A 23,165-nucleotide genomic window follows, 5' to 3' on the forward strand; every position below is an offset into this window, starting at 1 on the left:
AAGATACATTCTCAAAGTATGTGACTGATATCTAAGGAAGGAAGACCATGTAAAATTTATTTGAGAAATTATACAAATTATACAATAATACTTTGGCGCTTTTTTGTTGTATTGTCTGGGTGTTTTATTTTATAAGATTATTATTAGCATGAAGATCTACTTCACACTTGGGACTTGTTAATGAAAGTTACGAAGAACTGAAATCATCCCACAATATGGTTAATGGTTTTTGAAAAGAAAAAAATAGGATGCTAAGGATTATTTTCCATAAATTTAATATCACATTTTACCATAGTTTACTCTGAATGAGAAAAAAATAATAAATTATCTAGAACCTGGACAGAAAGCGTTGCTGATTCAGAAGCCATGATTTGTGAAAAGTTCTGTTCCATTTAAAATAGAATTATAAAACTGGATAGTGAAGAGAGTACAGAATACATTTTTTATTTTAAATATATAATAGGACCTAGGCAAACCAAATGATACTCTGATCCTTAAAACTAATTATGAAAAAAATTACATTATCATGAATTTGTATGATTTAGTGGATTACGGTTTTACTTGATAACAACCTATAAAAATGGAGATAAAATATAATAAAAAATTAAAAATAATGTAAAATAAAAAAAAGTCTTTAGTGCTTAGTAACTTGAGGGTTTCTATAATAGTAAAACAGAGAGGAAGGTGCATTTAAATGTGGCTTACGCCGAAGCTAACCTCAAGGAAGTCTGGTATGAAAGCTGAGATGTTCTTCCAACATGTTTGTTTGCTTTGTTCAGAATCTTGAAATGAGTTGCCACCTGGGGACATGCCAAAGTGTTTCTGCTCAATGTATTCAAATATATTCATTAACCAAAGTTAAATTTATCACTTTACATATGTTCAAAGACTTGAAAAGACTACAAAATGCCATATAGGATCGAATCATACTATAACAAAATCTTGATATTCTACAAGAATGGGTTGATATCAATAAAATACTTCATTAATAATATTTATAAGCATAGAAATAAAACTATGACGACAGAATGGAGAGTTCCTCTCAGCTGTAGTCTGTCTACTTTAAGTCTTACATATGTTTTTCACATCCTTTGTACCTGTTTTCTTCTTCTTTGATGTCTTTAATGAAAATGGCGTCACTTATACAGTCGGTGCCTGAGAAACATTCTGGTGCCTGCCTTGTCTTCTGTTGAATCACCAGGGGAATTAATATCTAGCAGCACCTGCAGGTAGCTGGGGCTAAATCAGTTATTTAGCTATGAAGCTGAAACGTTGTCTATGTGTAAATACCAAGATTAATTCTTGTTGTCTCAAATAATGAACATTTTGGACTCAAATTGTACATGAAAGGTGGCATGTTAGCACCAGTAGTTAGTTGATCTTTTCAGTAATTTCTTAAATAATTTGAAGGTGCAGTAGATCTTCAGATCACTGATGATTTTCACATAACTGCTGATATAATTTGTGCCACTTTCACTTGATAAACTGATACATTCCTTCTAAAGACTCACCATTTTATTTTCAGGAACTGTATCAAACGTAATTTTAGTCTGACACTGTTACTATATACAAACCTGGAATGTTTCCTGATAACTGAAGCTTGACATCTAGGTGCCCATATTTTGAAGCAGATTTGTATTGTTTTTGCTGGTTCTGTGACAACATTACTCTCTGTCCTTCCACACTTAAGATATGATTTGCACAGAATTTAAAAAAAAAAACACACAACATTTTCAGCTAGAGATGTATGAGGCTGAAAATACTGTGAACCTCAAGAGATGTAAGTTACACTTTTAGTAGCTGACCAAGGGTGGTGAAGCAAACATGCTTTTAAACACATCTTCAGATAGTCTGACCTTCAGAGAAGAGGACTGTATATAAACAGTTGGAATAGGCCCATCATTTGAATTTTATTACATTACTCCTTTTCAGATGTATTTGATCATTTCCTATGAAGGTATTTTGAAATATACAGTGAAGTGCATTGCTGAAAACTCATGGAAAACCTAACAGTGAATTAGAAATGGAAAGAAGTAATGTCAGTGATACATTATACAGGTGACTAAGTTAATCAAACTTTTAAAGGGTTGATTTAAATTGATCTAACCTTATGCAACTCCCAGAGTCTTCCATATGCATTGCCTGCTTTCTGAAGTGATTTTGTGATAGTTATGGTCATAATAAAACAAAACTCTCATTCTTTGTCAAGCTTAAAATTGAAAAAAATTCAGAATACAATTTAAAATTATCACTAATATTTATAAAAAGAGCAACTATTCTTATGTTTTGGTTTGGTGTGAGTCTTAGTAAGTTTTGAGGAGTTCCTATAGGGATAATTAATTTTAATGCTGATTTTCTAGTTTGTTGTTAATACAGTATCATGCTGAGTCTTATTTTCAAGTTATCCTCTGTTTATCTCGATCTTCTGCTATTAAAGCATGCTTTTATTTTAGAATTTTCAATTGAACTTCAATCTTAGTCAGTCTTGAAGAGTATCCATTAATTTGAGCATAAAATTAAAAATATATTTGTTGACTGGCAGTGGCAGAATTGAAGATAAACTAAGAAATTAAGAATTTAATTAAATCTCAACAAATTTCAGATTTCCATAGGGATCTGAATTCACAGGATTCAATATAAGCATAAGCGTCTGGAAAATGGAAACTTCTGTAAAAAATGATTTATCAAGGGAAGAAATATAGCGGGAAGAATGAAGAAAAGATAGAAAGAAAACAAATATAACTGAGTATTTTTCTAAAATCTGAAGATGCTTTTCAGGAAACAGGCTGAGAGTAAAAGCAAAAAAGTGTGTGGTTATTGAGGGAGAATATGTGAGTGTATGTGTATTGCTAAGTGGGTATTTTTCTTGGCCGTGGTTTACCCCATCTTTGGCAAATCTTTTTAATTTAGAAAGAAAACATTTTCCCTAGGCTACTAAATTTAGAACAAAACTGTATGGACAGCTGGCTTCAGGATAATTGGTAAATTTGAACTCTGACAGACCAGGTTGACAGCAGTGAAAATATCTGTTGCTTTAACCCTTTAATCACAAAGTCTTTGTCCTTAGAATTCTAAGTCAGTGCAGCTCTCATACATCTCCCCAGCTTTCTCTCATATGCTATCACAGCACAGACTTATTCTTCTCTTAATCTTCTTTCCTGCTGAGAGATGCCTACTGCTTCACTAATTGGTCCTGAAAGGAATCTGCACAAAGTTCACCACCAGTCACTTTTTTTCTACTCATTTGGTAAGCAGACTCCTTAATGCTGAAATATTCTGGATCGTATTCTTTTCCTTTCTGAGATGACTCTGAGTAACGTACATCCTTTTGTATTTCCTGCAAGTGGGACCAGTAGTAATGGAACCTGGGATTAGTTGTTACTGCGTCTTCAGTGATTTTAGATCATAGGGAGTGTAGGACAGTACTTATTTTATCCTTCCTGATATGTAGTTATCCACCACTCTTAAATTCAATAAATGAGTTATTCATGAAAGTATTGTGTGTTTCAGGAATAGCTTCTGACAGCTACTGACAGCAAAATGGAGTTGTTCTAATTTTACTTTGGTGTGAATCCTTAAAAAAAAACCCAGACCCACCACTTCCTGGTTTCAAATGACTAGGTCTATTTATTTCAACAGATGGAATTACATGTGTTTCAGTCTGTGCACATTGCTTCTTGCCTCCTTGCTCAGTGCCTTTGGGACACTCTTTATACCCTTATATCAGATACTTATTGATCAAATTCTCCCTAAGCTTTCTCCAGCCTAAACAGTCCCAGCCCTCTCAGCCTCTATTCTTATGAAACAAACTTCTTCCCTTAGTTTCGGGAAAGAGATGTTTATTCTCAGTAACAATTGTATGTAACTGTGCTGATGATTTGTACTAGAATTTGTCATTTCATTTTATCCTGAAAATGTAGCTTTGTTTAAAAAATCTTTATCCCTCACATAAGAAGAATTATCAGGAAAGCACTGCTCATTTTATGTTTTCAATATACGAGTACAAGAAAGAAAAGAAAATAGAACCAATACACAGAAATAAGGAAGGACTGATATGTGAAGAATAGATACTTTTACATTGTCTGAATTATTGACAAAGTAACTTTGTTAATTCAGCTTTATGTACAATTTATGTGTAGTAGGATAGTACCAGATGGTGGAGTAAAAAAATAATTTCCTATTCCTGTCTTTGCAATGCTGAAATATTGATGCTGATTTCTATAGTAGCTATGTTGGGTTTTGTATAATTTCTTATTTATTTAAGGCTTACGTTGAGTTCAGTATAGGGAGAATTTAAGTGGGGCATTTCTGTGGAGAAAATCCACAAGTTGTTTTTTTTGTTGTTGTTGTTGTTGTTTTGAGAATGTTTTTTTCTTCAGAGATATTAAAGGATATGAGTTCTCCTTGATATTGCACAGTGTCTGTGTTTGGAAAAAAATCTAGAGAACTTAATAGGCCTTAGGAAGAAGTGAGTAATCACACTGTATACAACATCTCTTGTTTACGAAATTATCCACAGTATATAGCCTTTAAAAGATTGTCTTATCCTGTGTTTGTAGATGTATTTATGTCTTTGCTTAGAGCAATAACTATATTTGAAAAGTTTTAAGCTTAAAATAAGGTAGCATTATACGTGAAGTGAGATGTAGTTTCTCACTGTGGATTGTCTGCATATGGATTATTGTTATTTTATTTTTTAATTGATGTCTGTGTGTTGGAGTCTAAGTATAGGACTATATATTTCTTTAAACTCATAGTGAACCACATCACTGGAAAGTGTAAACAAAGATTAATAAAATAATGTGTATTTTATATCATAACTAAATTCAGTTATTATTTTAATCTAGTAGTTGACGAATGCTCTGTGCAATTTAGTAGAATCACTGCTATTTTTTTCTATTTTTTCCATTCCCTCTTGTATCATTATAATTCTCTTACTAGCATCTTTTTCTTCCTTTTTTTTCTCCTTGCACAGGTAATACCCAAGCCAATCTAAAAGGGCTTCAGTTTGATTCTGTTTTCTCATCTCCCAAGTACAGATATTATCGTTCCCAAAGGTTACACTATGCTTGACTTCTAGACTTCTAGACTTCTGCATGTGGCAGAAACCAGAACTCTGACCAGCAGTGTCTGTAATGCATGACCATCACAATGTACAAAAGTAAAGAGGATAGCATGGCCTACTAACATGTTCTTCTTTCTTAATAGATCATTTAATAATTTCAAATAGTTTTCTTGATTTTTTAGGCCAATTTTCCAGTGTGTAACCAGATCCTTTTACCTAAGAAGGATTCTTTTTCCTTGATTTGTGATGAAATGAGAAATATGTCAATTTAGTAAAGGCTTTGGCTGACCTTAATTTCAACTCTTTTCCTCTTTGTGGGAGGAATTCTTTTCTCTCACCCAGTCACTTCTGGGTTCCTTCCAAGCAATTTGGATGTGAGCTTTTTTTCCAAGAGCTCATGTTGCTCTATAGAACCTAAATTTGAGTGTTTTTGATGTGGAATTTTTCAGGTCTGTGCCTATCTTGTTTATTCTGAACCATTTTTTAAAGTCTGCTTTTTTTATAGGTATTCTTTCTTCTAAGAGGAAGAGGAGATTCATGCCACTATAGTTATTAAAAGCCTTTTCCTGAAATAAAGCCACTGTCTGGGTCCACTGCAGATTCCTTTCTTAACTTGAGACCAGAGAATAGGGCTGGTAGACTACACTGCAGATACACCATGCAATTATGGTTGCACTGCTAGGAATTTTAATTAACATAAGTGTGTTTGTGAGAAAGGTTGAAAGAATTCAGTTTGGGATATTCACATATATAACTTCCCTTACTTTTTGTTCTCTAGTCTGGCAGAGGGTTTGCCACTGTGCCATCTGCTGGGAGACTCAAGCACATAAAGCACAAACATGAACAGTGGACAGATGTTCATCATATCCATCTGGACCCAAACATAGACAACATTGCTCTTATATCCTCCAGAATGCGGGGTGCTGTTGTCGGGAGACTGATATCTGCCAAATCTGTGACAGGAATGTGAGGCTAAATCTATCTTAAACATGCCAGGGAACATCTGGATATTGCCATGTGGCATTCTCCCAGAGAGTGAGTTACCAGGCACAGCTGATGAATTAGTATGGGCCTGGGGCTCCAAGTTGGATGCAGCTATACTGTTTGGAAGGTTTACATAATATAAGAGTAGAGCATTCTATGCCAGCATGGTCTCAATACCAGAGAATGCTCCTGGACACCTGTAGTTTACTGTTGCTGATGCAGCCTGAACTGGGTTCATACTGAAAGCAGAATGGGAACTGACATGATAGTCTGACAGAATGGAGAGTCCTAACCTACAAACAATCCATGGCATAACTTCTGGAAGCTAAACAGATGCAGGTGGTCTTTCTATGGCATAACTTCCGGAAGCTGAACAGATGCAAATGGTCTTAGTGATCCAGACTGTACTTCAAACTCAGAAGCATATAAAGATTCTAGATTGAGTTGGTTGAGTCACCATCCCTGTGTTTGGGAGACATTTGGATGTTGTACTGAGGGACATGGTTTAGTGGGGAAATACTGGTGGTAGGTTGGACTGAATGATCTTGGAGGTCTTTTCCAACCTTCCTGATTCTATGATTCTGTGATTCTATGTTACCCTTTTATAAATCAAAATACTTCATGAGGACTAAATCAGTTCAACCTGGAGGCCAAGTAAACAAAACACCAGTACCGAAATGTGAGCATCTGTAGAGTTTGTTAGATTTCAGTTTGCTCACAATAACTGGGGAGTGTATGAAAGCCTATCAGAGAAAGTTTCTGTTTTCAAATTTAAAATGACAGTCCTGTATCTTTTTATCTTTTAGGTGAAGGATTTTGTAACTATGGTGACTACAAAACTGAAGTCATAAATTTCATCTTGACATTTAAAATAAGCCTCTAAAGACATTCTGAAATGATGTCATGTCCTGAATTTGTTACTAAATTTTTATCTCCTAGGTGGCAAAGCTATTTGGCCAACTAGGTTAAAATTTGTATTGCACTCTAATGAGAATCTGTTGCTTCATTGCTGTTGAACTGTTCACATTTTCTGTTTTCTAGGAAGATCAGAAATTTTCTTTCTGTTTTTGTTTGGTGCAGATTTAAAATTTCTACAACCGTGAACTGCCCAGATCTGAATCCTGGCATTGTGTGTCTCTGCTTATAAGAAAACAACCTTTCAACTTCATTTGACTCCATTATTTCTTAAAACTTTTTACAAGCTGTCCATACAGTACGCTTAAAACTAGCATGATTAAAATCTGTGTGGAATTATTTTTAATCATGGCTGGTAATTCCTTGTGCTGGTAACATATCTCTAGATAATTCACTTTCTCACTTATAAACATTAAAGGAGTAATACTGTGAGACTTCTTATCAATGCAGGTACTTCATACAAATACAGGATGAGCTCTCTTGCCTTTTGAGATGCCAGTTCACCACTTCATAAATTGCTTTCCACTGGAAGGATAGGTATATATGTGTATTTTTCTGATATGACTCCAGATATAACAAGTATTTTTTTTTTGTCAGGAATATCTTCCTCACCCCAAATCAGACCGTGCACGCTCTGGTGAAATGATTTCTTGGTTTATCAGAATAATTATGCTGTCAAGATTGAACTAACAGACAAATTTCTTGTTGAAAGAGACCCTAAAAAATGAGATGTAAACAAACAAGGTCTTTTTTTTTCTCTTCAAATTCTTAATCAACATTCAGCATAAGATAAATTCAACAAGAACCAGTTTTTCAGGCTTTGGGTCTGAATTCTTATAACAGTTATTATTAAGTAGATTCCAGGGAATCTGGCACATACGTATTCACAGACCTTCCATCATTCTCTAAAAATGTTAATCTTTCTAATGATTTCACAAATAAGAAGTCCTTTCTCTGTCCAAAGATTTATATTTAATGACCTCTGTCATAAAATGTACGTGATTTATGGAGTAATAAAGGAGAAAAAGAAATAATCTGAAATTTCTCAAATACATGCCATAACTTTTTTTTTGTGTATCACTTCCCCTTTTTACTTGTAGGACAGTCTATTCTTGTATGTTTACTTTAGTATCTGAGATATTTAGTCAGGAATTACTCATTATATAGAAATTAATTATATCGTTATATAAAAAACTAAGAACATTGTTGGCATTGAACATAACTAAACATTAGTAAGAATTATTTAATGTCTTGAATGTGCCATGTTGCTAATAGTAGATTACAGAGAGAAGGTGTTGGGATGAATCATTTTGCATAGGGTTTTACTATGAAACTGGGTTATCTTTCCAGTGTTACTCAAAATCTGTTTATTGGCAGGAATATTTGCATGCAAATTAGGGTTCTCCAAATATCTCTTACTGAAAAGGCAGTTTAGAAAGAACAATAAATTATTCCTATAATGCCTTAAGTCCTGTAATGAATTTTGTGTAAAGTGATCTGCAAAAGCAGATTTTGTGGAGTATTCTATTTATTCTATTTTAAGGAGCAGAAAGATTATAAGATTACTCTTAAATTCCTCTTTTTTTTTTTTTTTTTTTTCAAATTTAGCATTTGTATTTTAGGATTGATGATAAGTTCACAATCTGAGACTGAAAGTAAATAGAGCCCTTGCAGCATTTAGAATAGTTGGCTGTTTCATTTTCCAGAAAATGTGTGCCAGTAGAACTTCTTGGGGATACAAATAATTTTATTGTTACTATTTCTTTGTTTTTGTAGAACTCAAAGTACAGTGTTCATTTTAGATACATTTAGAAATAAATATGTTCCCCCCCCTTTTAAGATATTTAATGCTACATCAGCCCAGGTCTTCCTTTGTAGCAGAAGAATCTGTATCTTTTAAACCTCTCAGTCTTGGATTTCATTTCTACATTTGATAAGGTTTTTAATAAAATAGAGACAATAGCATACAATGGATTTGAGTAGGGAATTCTAACATAAATAGACTGTAGTTTCAGTGCATATTTTTACTCTAATTACATTTTGCCTTCCAAGCTATGTGTCACAAATGATTTTTTTTTCAATAAGAAGCATCACGTTGACCGAACTGTATTTTTTTCTGTGTATTTATTAGTTCATACCATAAATTATTTTGTTTGTTCATTACATTTTAAAGTGGTGACATTCTTGTTGTATACCCAGTAGCTTTGGAACATCTTTAAAAATGTAAAGTTCTGAAACTTTGGCATGTCTAGTTAAAGTATGGTATTTGTGCAAGTAATTTTGTGCTGATAAAGTAATTCCAGTCATGATCATATTAATGCTTTGGGTGCTGCTGAAGTAATTCTGACCTCTATTGGCAAAGCAGAGCAAATGAAATGCATGCTTAGTAGCATACTGCTATTTTTATATTATTTCATGTCTGAAATCGGTAAGGAGAAATTATGGGATTAATTATCTGTTTTTGTTATTGAAATACTTTTTTTTTTTGTCCAGCTATTCTGATTAGCTTGAACATAGGTTAGAGAAGTTTTGCCCAAATTGTTCCTAGTTAAAAAATTTCCTTCTTTAGTAATTTTTGTCCCACAGAACAAAGCTTCATCCAACATCTTTTTTATCCATGTTTTCTGTACTGCACTAAAACATACAAACATATCACATTATAATAGCCCAGTGTGTTGAAGATCAGATGCCACAAGGACTCTATTTTAGGTTATGCAGTCTCAGCATAAACTGAGAATAAGATATGAAATAGCCTTCTAGAGTCAAGGGGAGAGGCATAGCATTTTTTTCTTATGCCCATTTTTCTAGTGTCTGTTTGAATTTCTCTGCTTTTCAGGAAACCCACAATGGAAGACAACATATTAAAAGCTGCTGAATTGCAAATTCTATAGAGAGTTCTGTTCTGTATATCCTAGAGCCATAACAAAGAATCTCATTTTGTTGTCTTCTAGGATGAACAATCTGTAATTCTGCAGTGAGGTCGTAGTTAGAACAACATTCACATCTCAATTTTTTAAATATGTGTTGTATACTTCATGATGCTGCTTCAAGTATGAGAGATTTAGGAGTTTTGATTTTATATATAACAAAGTGTCAATAAATGTTTCAAGATGCATAATTAATCACTTAAATGTTTTTAAATCTGCTGGTTTTAAAACAGAATAGTTAAAAAAATCCCTTCTAACAAAATACGTCAATATATCTAAGTTCTTGAAAGAAAGAGAAGTTTGACCTTGTTTCAGTTTGTTTCTAACATGAAATAAGGTGATTTTTGGATTTTAGATCTCAGCTGTTATTTACAAGAGAAAAAAAAAAATTGGAGTGCTCTATCTGAGAACATACTCTTTTCTTCTAAAGAAAATACTGATAATACGTAACGTAATTCAGTGGCCATACATACTTATGTCTTTACATAAGCATATTTTATAATCATGAGATATGCAGGGGCTTTCAGAACCCTTCAGAAGATCCACTTTCATTGCTGTAGTTACAGAAAAAAATTATTGTTTATGTAATTTCACTAAAGAGTAGTTATCTGAGAATAGTTTGTGTTTCTAATTGGAGTTCAATATATGTATTTATATATGTACTTAAAAACATACATCTTAATTATGTCTTATTTTTTTCTCTATTGTGTAGGCTAATATTACTTAACGCAGGTGGTTGATGTTGATCAATTTAGTGACCTTAGACAAAGCCTATAGATCTGATTTATAACAACGGTGTGGAACTTCTGTAATTTATATATATAGGCAGCCTAAATCCATGGTACATGGTATGCCATGTGGAGTTGCCACCTCCAGAACAGTTAATCTGACGCAATGATCTTCAGCATTAGGTGTGTGGCATTACTCTGGATTGCTCAGATCATGTAAGAGTATACCTGGAGATATCGTAACAACAATTTAAAAACATAATTCAGACTGCTTAAGCATCAGTGATTCTGCTTATGAAAGATATTGCTTTCTGATCTAGCTTTGGAGTTAGTAATTTGATTAATAGATGTTCATATGGACTTTTGGTGCAGGATGATGTAGAATGAGAGTTAACATTTTTTTTCCTATCTGGATGACTGAATTCTCAAGGACAGAACTCTGGAATGAATCCAAGGATCTGTCTGACTCGTCACTGACAAGCTGGAGTTACTAGGTTTGCTATGAACTAAGCAAAACCTCAGCTTGTCCCTGTAGACAACTGGAATACAGAGAAATCCTGCAGTCATAACTGATGAAAGCTTTCTCCCTTTTAACGACTCAAGGCAAATTGGTCTTGACTGTAAGGATAAGACAAAGCTAACCAATATTGGTCAGGAACATATTCCTCTCTGAATATAGCCACAGTATTATGCCGTATATCCAGACAATGTACTTCCAGATGAATATTCCATGAAGAATGATGAATTCTTTCTGGCTAGATAAAGGTCAAATGCAAAACAAGATTTCTTTAATTAAGAATGACCATTTCATCACCTATTACCTATTACATCATCAAAAAAATCAGTGTTTCTTCTTTATTAAAAAAAAAAAAACAACATACCAACATATAATATGTGAAAGTACAGCAGTTTTATTGATACAACTATTAACTATCAATGCAAAAGGACGTGTCTTTGAATGAAACTGATTCCCAACTCAAGCAGAATTCCAGTTCTGTTAATCTAATTTATGTGACTTCAACTTGGATTTCTCTTATTTAATTTTTTTTGGTATGAAGTACTTAACTAGAAAGATGGAGTGCCCATGAGCAAATTTTTTTTCTTGTTAGATTCTTTACCAAACTGAGCATGTCTAAGTGTGCATGCATGTATGCACAATGTCTGATCTGCAGACTTCCAGAATGTATCTACCAGTAGCCTAAGTCTGTCACATACCTACTTTTTAGCTAATTTGTTTGATCTTTGCTAGTGATCACACACTTTTGCATATCTATATTCCCTATAGTAGCAAGATCCATGGTCACATGAACCCACTGAATGATGGTTCCACTCCAGTTGGTGGCTCTCATGGGTCCATTAACTCATGGTCTGACCCGGTTGTTGGCTGTTGGACTCTTACATATACACATATACACTGAATAGAGTCCCTCAGTCAGGAAACTCGAAATTGAATTTATTAAGGTCATATGTAGTGCAGCCAGACAATTATACTGCACAGACAACTGCACAGACAATGTGATTGGCTCTTTATTTCTCTATTTCACTCTTTTTCCTTTGGTTCTTCCACAAACATCTCCTAGGCTGTATTATGCAATCCCATCAGATGTCCCTTACCCCTGTACAGTAGCTACCCTCAGCTGAAAAGGGTGCATGTTCTGCATTTCCTCATCTTGATGGATGTCACCCATAGAAACAAAGGTAGATTCTCATAGGATGGCCCAAACTAAATATTTCTTACTCTGAGTTCGTAATTTAGGTTCCTACCTTCTCCTGAGCTTCTGTGCTTTGTTGGGGTTGTAGAGACTGGCCTTTGATGGGCTGATGACTCCCCCTGTGATGAGCTCAGGAGCAGCTAGGGCAGACTATTGTTTGAGCTCCCCCATTTTCTGTTGTCTCTTTTGCTCCCTTGTGGATATGCTGATGAACATGAATGAAATATTATACAGCACAGTACTGTGCTGGCTTAGTTTGGGCATTTTGCGGTCTGGATGTATTCATGTGTGTGTTCTGTAATTTATTGCTTAAGAAGCTCCTTGTGAGTTGCTCCTTATATCCTAACTCTGTCAAAATGTTTTTGTAAGACTATCTCTGTTTCCCTCAATTGCAATCCTTTTGTTCCCTAGGATCATTCAAATGATAATGCACAGCAATGTCACACAGTCTCTGTGAAACTTGTGGCTAAGGGTATTCTTGATGTTATGAACTTCTATCTCTCTATTTATTTGGGATTATGCCTCAACTACACACTGAACTGTCATTTACAACTGGCATTCTCTCAGCTTGTTCCATGGAAGAAAGTGTGGATGGCAGATGGAAGTCCTGACTCTAACAGCCTCATAATTCTCCAATCAAAAATATAGTTGACAATTTTAAGAATTACCATTCATATGGGCAAATATGCTAGATTGTCTGTTTGAAATTCAAGCTATTTATATATTTCTAAGAACTTTCACCTTCCTCTAAATTTTAGCCTGGGTAGATGTAGCCTGTTAAGTTTGTTCATTTAAACAGTGATATCTGGCAAAACTTGAAAAACAATAATTACAGCCAAGATATTATTTCCTAAGTCATAGATTGTTGGATATGATGCCTTTGTTCCATATGATTTGTTTTAATTACCCTTTTTACATTCCACACTATGTTGTCACTTTAAGTGATGATTCTGTTGTTTGCATATTTGGAAAAAAATAATTTTCTAACCAGCTCTTGTACCTCCTTATGGAGGAAAGAATCCTGATCTATGAAAGATAAACATACTTGTAGTGCTAAATTCATAATATTATTTTTATGATTTTTTTCTCTTTTTGTACTGCTGATATTCATTTTTGTGCATATAATTCTTAAGACAGACTTTCAGAACCAAATTCTGAACTCAAGCAAACTGTGTATAACAGGAATACTCTGTACAGATGAACATTATTAGGTTGTTATTGATGGTCATATCTTTGATAGGCTAGATGGGAGGGAAAATTTATCCTCACTTGCCTGTTCCCAGTTAGCATTCAAAAGGAGTTGTATGTGTACTAGATGCTTCTACAACAGATGGGAGGAAGAAACACTTCTCTTCCCTTCAGAGATGCATGGAATCACAGACACTCCTGAAGCTTCCCAGCATTATTTTTTTTTGTGAATGCCTACTGTATATCCACAGTAAGGAATCAAATGGCTTTCTCTTTGCTCCTTTTTTAGCTTATCTCTACATGTTCTTGAAGGCAGGAATGGTGATACTTGAGCAGAATTTTATACACAATTTGCTGCATAGTGGGATTTCTTTTACTTCTGGAAATCTTCATTGACAAAGTAAAACGGAAGCTAGATTTGCCTTCAATTATTGCCTACGTGCCATTTCAATAATAATCTCTTACTACTATGAAACTTAAGGAATGTAGACTGTACCTGTACATCTTGCACAGGCAAATGTCTTGTAAAACTCTTGGCCTGTTACTGAAATAAGGTTTGTTGGATTAATGTGGCCACTTATAATACACTTAGAAAGAGGAAGGACAACTTGCAGTTTCTTTGTTATCCTTTCTGTCTTGATAATGAACAGTATATACTTGCAGTGAACTTCATGCATGATATCCAGCTATTTAGGAGACTTCAAGGTAACAGAGCTTAGACACATGGACTCACGTTTTCTTAAATTAATAGACAGTTCTTGCATATGGCATTGAGGGAGGAAGTGGAATATTGAACATCAATTACTTATGATAGTCAATACAAATATGATGTCCAACATCTGATATTTAATATCCTATTAATATGTAAATGTGTTACAATATATAATAGAATTCATAATAGTTATAATGCTGAGATGTGCCAAGAAGAACAAGTAAGCTGGTGGAGGGACTGAAAAAACAGGAGGAGCAAGTGAGGGAGCGAGTGTTGTTTAGTCTATTGTTTATATTGTCTATATTGTTTAGGAGGAGGAGGCTAGAGGAGACTTCATCATTCTCTACAATCACCTGAAAGGAGGACATAGAGAGGATGATGTCTTTTCTTAGGTGACAAGTGATAGGACACAAGGAAATAATCTCAAGTTGTACCGTGGGCAGTTTAGATTGGATATTCAGAATAATTTCTTCATGGAAGGGAGTAGTCAAGTGCTGGAATGAACTGCCTATGGAAGTGATAGACTATTCATCCATGGAGGTGTTTAAGAGATGTGTGGATATGACAGGGAGAGGTGTGGTATGTGGTACTCATTAGATCAGGTTCATGGTTGGACTTGAAGGTCTTTTCCAACTTAAACAACCCTGTGCTTCTAAAATTACACCAGTTGAACAGAATCAGCATGGAAATAACATCATGGTTCAGTAAAGTTCTTGATTTTTCCAGGCTTAAACTACTTAGGGCCAAGACTGTAACAGGATCTGGGTTAAAGAAAATGAATGGAATAAGCTGCTGTAGAGCCTTAACGTGCTTAATCTCTTAAATTATTTGACCACAATTTTTTGTTGTATTGCTTAAACTGACACAACTAGGCAGCAAGAATCAAAACAAGCTAAGCATATGCCACACATTCAAAAATGAAGAGTGTTTGAAATGCATTTCACAGTGAAACAGTGAAAGTACTTCAATACACAGTTAAAGATATTTTATTTATATATTGTTAAAGTGCACTGAGCAGATAGCAGGGCAAGGGAGGCAATTGTCTCCCTCTGCTCTGCCTTTGTGGGGTCCCTTTTGGAATACTACAACCAGGCCTAGGGCCCCCAGCACAAAAAAGATGAGGAACTGTTAGAGCAGGTCCATAAAAAAGATGAGAGGGCTGGAGCACCTCTCCTGTGGATAAAGGCTGAGGGAGCTGGCCAAGAGAAACCCTGTTCAGCCTGGCAAAGAGAAAGCTCCAAGGACTGATTGTATCCTTTCAGTTTTTAAAGAGAGGTTATAAAAAGATGGAGTCCGAGTTTTATTAAGGGCAAAGGAGAATGACTTTAAACTAAAAGAAGGAAGACTTATGTTAGATGTTAGGAGAAAATTCTTTACTCAGAGAGCAGTGAGGCACTGGCACAGCCTTTTTCAAGAAATCACCTACTTTTGACAGATTAAACCTATAACTTCCAGAACAGGATATTCAGTGATTCTGTGATGCCTTCTGGTATTTATTATGCTCTAAAGAGTGAATTTCTAGCAGGATTTTTGCTCAGTTTCACTAAAGCAAGTATTTAAGTTTACTTTCCTTGAAGGAATTGAAAAATGTAGCTCAAATTCAAAGTACTGTATATAATAGGTAAAGCTTTACATGAAAAAGACATGCATTCTTTATACAGAGCAAGATACCTAATATAACACTGGATGCTATCAAAGAGGAATCTGTTGGAAGAAAATAAAATAAAATTTACTAAAACTAAGCACTTCTGTGTTTGATAAATAATATTATTACTTTAAATAGGTTACAGCAACATGGTTGTCAGTTTGATTTATTTATGCATAGAGATTGGGAACTGTTTTGCTAATGATCACAGCAAGTAAAATTACTATTATGTGTCTGAATAACTGATGATGTATACAATATCGTGCAACAATATGCATTTTCAGTGTTGCTCTTTAATTTGTCCATATATTTTGTATAAGCTCAGCTTACGTGATTGAAAATTTGTATGAATGTAGACAGAACAATATTTAGCATAAGAGCCTGATTATGTACTCTGATATCTTTTGGCAATGTATTTGACAGATTATGTAACAATAGACACAGCAATTTTGGAAGATTGACTCAGAACACAAATATCTATATGTATATAATTCCATATTTTTTCTGTGGAACACTTGAATAATACGGAATCTGGATTTATATGAGCTGCTTGGTGTTTATTGCTGACATGTGGGGACAGGACGAAGCCTAGGATTCCCTAGAGCTAACCCACTACTAGAACTGACTTAGCACTATAAAATTCACTACTTCTGTAGTCCTGAAAAGTAGATCTCTAGGAACATCTTCAAAGTATCTTGAAGACCTAGGGTAGTGGGGAGAGGAGTGGGAGGTGTGAGATTAAGGCATATGGTAGATTTCTCAGCCCTTGACAGGGTTTAGACCCCCCGAATATGTGCCACGAGAACTTTCCTCTGTCCTTTTCCTCTGAAGGAACTGATTTCATCAAGGCAGTGTCATCCTCTTCTTTTCCACATCACTTCTGAGAAGGAAATGTCAAAGAGCGTTATCACTTGTCAGATAAAGTTTAAATGAAACCAATGGGCAGATAGACACTGAGGTCATCAAGCAGCTCTCTTCAGATTTTAACAACTCTTATTGTTTACCAAAATGTTTTCCTTTCATCTTGGTAGCACAATCACATTAAGACCATAACTGTTAGTACATGGGTAATGAAATATTGTGAGTATATGTGCAGATGAGAAATATGATGAACACAGACTTAAGGTTGTGGCAGACATTCTGTACATATATGTTCTTGTGCTGTTGACAGCAAGTATTATCCCCATGTTCTGATGATTAAGTGAATTAACTTATTTCCTTGCTTTTTTGTTCATATGCGTGTAACAGTCACTTAACAATTCTTTTTTTCCATATAGCAAAAGACATAGCAAAGTCCATTGAAAAATAGCAAATCAATCAACTAACTTTTTCTCAAATAGTGTGTCATTTTCATCTCATTTTTGAAATGCTATTTGTTGTATGCAATTATCTTCAGCTTGTAAAAAAGAAATGAATCAGTTTTCTTACTAAGGAAAGCCTATGTCCAATTAATATTTGACATCACTTCAAAAGGTCAGTTTTCTTTGTCTACATTGAGAGCAAGCTATTATTAAAAGGTCTTTCTGTTTTTGGCAATATAGCTGAAGTAGCATAACAAGACAGCTTAGTGCCTCACTTTGGCTAGTTATAATGGAAGAAACTCATTTGTGATCATATTTTAGCTCATCATTGACTGAAAACTGTTTTTTACAAAACATGACTGCCCAGGGAGCTTTTGGAGTCTCCTCTGGAGATGTTCAAGGCCTGACTGGATGTTTTCCCATGTAACCTACTGTAGGAACCTGCAGGGGGTTGGACTAGGTGGTCCCCAGAAGTCCCTTCCAACTCTACAATTCTGTGATTTTGTGGTAACCAAGTTCCAATTTTGAATGTGACTTACTGTACCGTTTAGGAGGTGATAATGATTAGTCTCTCCATCCCTTCTCGTGTCTCTGAGTCATCAGCATTTGCTCACACTCCTTTGTCCTTTGCACCTTTGTATCCCAACCTGAGTGTCCTGTGAAGCTTCATATAGCTGCATTTATATAATTTCAGTTTTGGAAAAAAAAATAATTATGGCTTCACTATTGAAAAATACATCCAAAGGCCAAAATGAAAATTTACAACAATAATTTGAAGCATACCTGAATGAAAGGAGAAAATTAAGGAGGAAAGAACTTTAAGAACTATTTTTTATTATTTATTTTTAGAAAAAGCCTAATGCATAATGAATAATACACGAATTGCATTTTGAAAAACCAGGAGACACAAACACTAAAAAACTCCAAACCAAAGCAAGCTGGCAAGCAAGCAAGACCAAGTAAATTAATATTCTGATTGTTTATATATTTATTTAAAATATGAGGTTTTATAACACTTTAAGTTTTCTGCTTCTTTCTCCTATAAACTGATACAAATCAAAGGAAGAGAGCAGAACCAAGTGCATAAGAAAACTGTATGTGTTACACAAAACTATAAAAGACATTATATCAATAAATAGGGATTTGATTTCCTTCCACTGCATGATGACTGCATGTCTTTGCCACATCAAAAACATCAGTTGTATTATGGAGGGGCTGTCCTTTCAAGGACTCAGTTTTTACTGTTTCAAGAAGTTAAACATTTTTTTAATCAGAAAAATTACAATGGTTTTTACCTTCTGCAGAAAAGAACAGACTTTGTACAGACTTTGAGCAGATGGAAAAAAACCAAACCTTTGCTTTTTGCTTTTCTGCACCCAAGAAAATATTTCAGTCCAGTTTTTCCAGGAAGAAGTGAGGTATCCAGAACTATATGGTACTACATTGACTGCAGAACACAACATATCACAAAAATAATTTTTTATGTATGTACTGTTTATGGGCAAACAACTGTTCAAATTTGTGATCAAATTAATCATGATGATTAATAATGAAGAAAAAGAGACCATTCTGTGAAACAAGTTTTCTGCAGATAATAAAACGTATATCCAGCAGTATGGAGTTTTAAAAAGCATATGCTGAGCATTACATGTCTTTTTATTGATGCAGATCCTGGAAAGTGGCAGCATTAAAAATTCTTTTTACTTGCTAGCTTCAGATTATTTTCTTTAAACTGCAGCATTTAATTTTTAAGTATGAAGTGAAAATATTGTTTGCCAATGACTTTTTAACACTGTATAAGAAGCTGAAGAAAGCATACTGTAATTCAAGATTTATTATCTTGAGTTCTGGAGGTCATAATATTAAAGAATGATAACAGTGTTACTAAATAAAAAATAGGTAGAAAATTGCTTCCATAAAGGATGCAGTTGACTTCAAATTTAGTCAGAAAAATAATTGAAGGTACTCTTTCTTTGATAACCAGTTTCCATTTGTTTGTTTGTGTGCTAGATTATCAGTCACATTTTTCTACTTGGAAACAAAAAATCTCATTTACTATTTTGTGAGCTGTTCATAAGATGGGAAACTGGCTAGGAAGCAGGGCCTACAATGAAGCTTACTCTAAAATAATTCTCAAATATAGTAAGATAACAAAAACAGAACACTTTCTTTATAGTTCATGTAAAAATGTAACTGGCAAATGAGAAGAAAAATCTGGCAAATTGTAAAGGACAGATTTAGTGTTTCTTGAAAGGATGTGATTGGTTCTTTCTAATCTTATCTTAGTATGAAGCTAGGCTGACTGACCTAAAGTCAGTGAATATACACTTGTGAAAAAATTAGTGCAAAAGGAAATCATGAGAGCAGTGTAATTACCAGAGCAATACTGGGAGAACAGCTCTAATTGAAATAACAGAACAGTTATTAGTCTTTGAGAATTGCCCTATATAAAGTTCATGACTGATATAATGAATATAAATAAATTATATTGATATCAACATGACTTTTGCTATGCTAAGGTCTTTCAGAGATAGTTTGTCTGCTGTAAAGCTTAATCACACTTGTTGCAGTGATCTTTTGGTGAATTATACATTGAATTTCTGACATTTCTTTACTTGCCAAACTGAAAAAAAAAACAAAACAAAACAAACCAAAACTTGAAATTGTGCTTTATTTGCAGCATCTGGCGTGGACCAAATATAAACTGCACAGACAGTTCAGGCTATACTGCTTTACATCACGCAGCTCTGAATGGACACAAGTAAGTACCTCATGTTTAGTTCTTACTTATGAGAATGATATTTAACTTTGTGCTTTACCATATGTAGCATAGCATTGAAGTACTCATTGAATGGTGACACAGACTTACTATGGCCCATGGAAGATTATTTTAGTGATAGAAGAACTTCTGACACTGTCATTTATATCATGTAGTATATTTATACCATTTATACCATGTAGTAATTGAAAATGAGAAATGCAGTTCAGAATTTACAGGTTCTATACTGATTCTTATTGTCTATTCTTATTGTTAGTGCTATTGATATCTCTAGTGCTTTTTAGCTGATAGGAAATTGCAACAGAAAAATTTGTAGTATACGTGTGTGCATGTATGTGCACATATATAGTGCAGTGGATGTCTAATGGATGTACAAAACAAGAGCAGTATAGGTTAATCGTTACCAAAGTAAAAGTAGAATGATAAGAATGCTCAGTTGCACACTTAAAAACATAAAAAAAGATTTCCATCTCGTTTTATGTGACTATAATTTTTACTAAGTTAACACATGCATTCCTCCACAAGTATGGGGAAAACTTGCAAAATTCACTCTGAAGGCTACTGCACCAGTGCCAGTGCCAGTGCAGGTGAACAGGTGAACTCTTTGAGTAATTTAATCAACAAAAAGAAAGTGGAAACCTGCTACCTATTCTGGATTACACCTTGTAGTCTGTTCTGTGTTGCCTCTGTTTCTATATGTTGTCCCCTACTCCATGTTACCACTGTATCATGCTGCCAACTGCTGCTGTTATTAAGACAGATCAAGAACAATTTTTGAGGTTTGTAACTTTCTTGGATGGACCCCACTATCTCAAAGGTGAGAGCTGCCCCACAGTTCAGCCATTCTGTTTCTAAAATGGGGTTGAAGAGAATTCACTGAAGAAAATTTTGATGTAATGCTGTGGGAGATCAAAACTCAATAGAAATTGAGAATGATTTGCAGTAAGTTTACAGTGAGTTTGGAGACACAGATCTTTAAGATAATACAAATCTGTAATAATTTTACATTTAATATATTTATTTCACAAATTTTTCATTCTTGCTTAGAAAAATTAAAACTTCAGAATGTGTATTTAATTGCGTTATGGAGACCTGCTTATTTTTTGAAGAGTCATCTTTCGGACAAAATATGATATTCTCTTTCTGAATAAATAAGCAACATTAAAATACTGTTTAACTAGGTATTATACATTTTCCAAAACTTAGTTCTGTAGCAAGATTTAGAATCACCCATTAGCATATTTTAACTCCTAAATCCTTACTATGAGCGATATGAGTCCTTACTATAGCCTATAAGTACTTACTATGAAATACTAAGCTTTATCCTTTTTCAACAAGGGAGAAGTCAATATCTTCTCTTTTATTAATTGTTTGCTGGCCTTTCCACTGTTTTGAATGTCAAAGTCCCACGTCCTAGCTCACAAAAATTACTCAGGTTTTAAATGGACTAAAACTACTTTTGGTACAAACTAATAATTATCCAGCAAAGTAAAAATATTGTTATATAAAGCTGAATCCATTATGTATAGCAGCATGAAGAATTAAATTTCAGAACATTCAAATCTGAAATGGTATTTTCAGACACAATATTGACCTGCTGAAGTCAGAGAGAAGTTCGAGATGTGGACTTGTGGCCTCTGGCTGCTATAACCCTTTACACTCACAGCAGGGTAAGGAGCAGCTCCTGACACAATCTTTCAAGCTCAGCTTATTAAAGTAATCTGAAGTACATTATGACATGCTTAATGACAAATTACACTGACCCTGCTGTAATGGTAGCACCATTAGCAACAGAATTGGAAGGACACTTGATATTCATAATTTCATTAGACATTACAAATAACAAATAGCTCTACACTCTATTTTGGTTTAGAAGCTTGATGTTCAAATCCAATATTGAATACAATCTTTTGGCAGGATCCTTCCTACAAAGGAGAGATTCTTGTGCTATGAAAACTTTTGAGGTTTTAGTTTTTCACAATTTACACTAAGATGAACTCGAGAGATTTCAAAGTTTTTCATGAAAAGTGAGAGCATAAGACACCATGACCTAGCCAGTTACTTATGGCTGGGGCACTTGCTGTACACCAACATTTAAGTTCCTACTCATTCATTGTATGTGATGAATTCCTTCCTCATTGCTTACTCTAGGATAGTTCTCTTTCCTATTGGAGTTCTGTAGGTAATTAAGTCAGATCTGCAGCAGGAATTCAAATTTCAATCTCCCCTAAGTAATTTTAGTTAGCTCAGTAATTTTACTGAGCTAAGGGCTCAATTTTTTGCTCTCTCAAACTTATTTCTACAGAATTGAGAAATTCCTGTGGAGCACTGAAAAAGACCTACGCTAGAAAAATTTGGAAGGTCAGGGCATTCATAAAGGTTGAAGGAGACCTATGAACTATTTTGTAAATTGACAGGGGACTAAAATCTAAGCTTTCCTCATTCCAAGTTGGTGTCCACTATTCAGTCAACTACAGTTCAGCACAGTTCATCATGTGTTTACTGTATTTACATTTCTTTAAAACACTTCTACATTATATAATATTATCTATCTGAAGAAAATTTTGAACTGATTTTCCCAATAGTTACTGTATATTGTTGTTATCTATGGATATCAGTTATGAAGTGTTGGTTTTTTTTTTCTGTTTGGTCAGTTTTTTTTTTTTTGTTTTTTTGTTTTTTTTTTTTTTTTTTTTTTTTTTTTGCATATGTGTATCTGTTTTTCCCCCATTTATTTCAATTTTATTTTATTTTTTGTTAAGTGTGTGCCTTTCAAACTGCTTTGTAGCTCTGGCCTTCATTAGACTTCTATTGAAAGACCAACCAGTGTGACATGAAAAGTCTTTCAAACCTAATTTGCACTAAGAAATCTCTCTGAGTAGTCCCTTCTGGAACTTTCCATGTAGTAAGTCTTTCAGCAGTGGATTTACTCTTTTGTGGTTGTTTCCATGCTTTTTGATTTTGCCAGGAGTACACAAAATTCAACTTAAAGTCTCCCTCACGACTTCGATGTGGTGACTTATTTTGGAAATGACTGTGAGTTTCTTTTGACCTGGATGTGCTCAATCCTCTTCGCTGTATTTTTTTTTCTCAATAGGCAATTAGATGAGATTCCATTAAGATTAGGAGGCCAATTGCATTGAGACTTACCTTCTACCTTCTTTTGTAGCGAAGGACTTCATTTGTAGTCATAACATAGACCGCATATT

The 23,165-nt window shown here is 34.3% G+C and overlaps 1 protein-coding gene across 5 annotated transcripts in view; it reads left to right on the forward strand.

Annotated features, from left to right (window-relative positions):
• ANKS1B (ankyrin repeat and sterile alpha motif domain containing 1B) overlaps nucleotides 1-23,165 on the forward strand; it is a gene marked incomplete at both ends in the record, with an annotated part of 401,710 nt that overhangs the window by 19,273 nt on the left and 359,272 nt on the right. For all 5 annotated transcript variants that reach the window (XM_079549707.1, XM_079549711.1, XM_079549708.1 and 2 more), the window contains one exon: nucleotides 19,858-19,938. In XM_079549707.1, coding sequence (XP_079405833.1) covers nucleotides 19,858-19,938 — 81 coding nt within the window. The remainder of the gene's footprint in view (nucleotides 1-19,857; nucleotides 19,939-23,165) is intronic.

Source organism: Tetrao urogallus, assembly GCF_951394365.1.
Source record: "Tetrao urogallus genome assembly, chromosome: 1".
NCBI classification, from domain to species: domain Eukaryota; kingdom Metazoa; phylum Chordata; class Aves; order Galliformes; family Phasianidae; genus Tetrao; species Tetrao urogallus.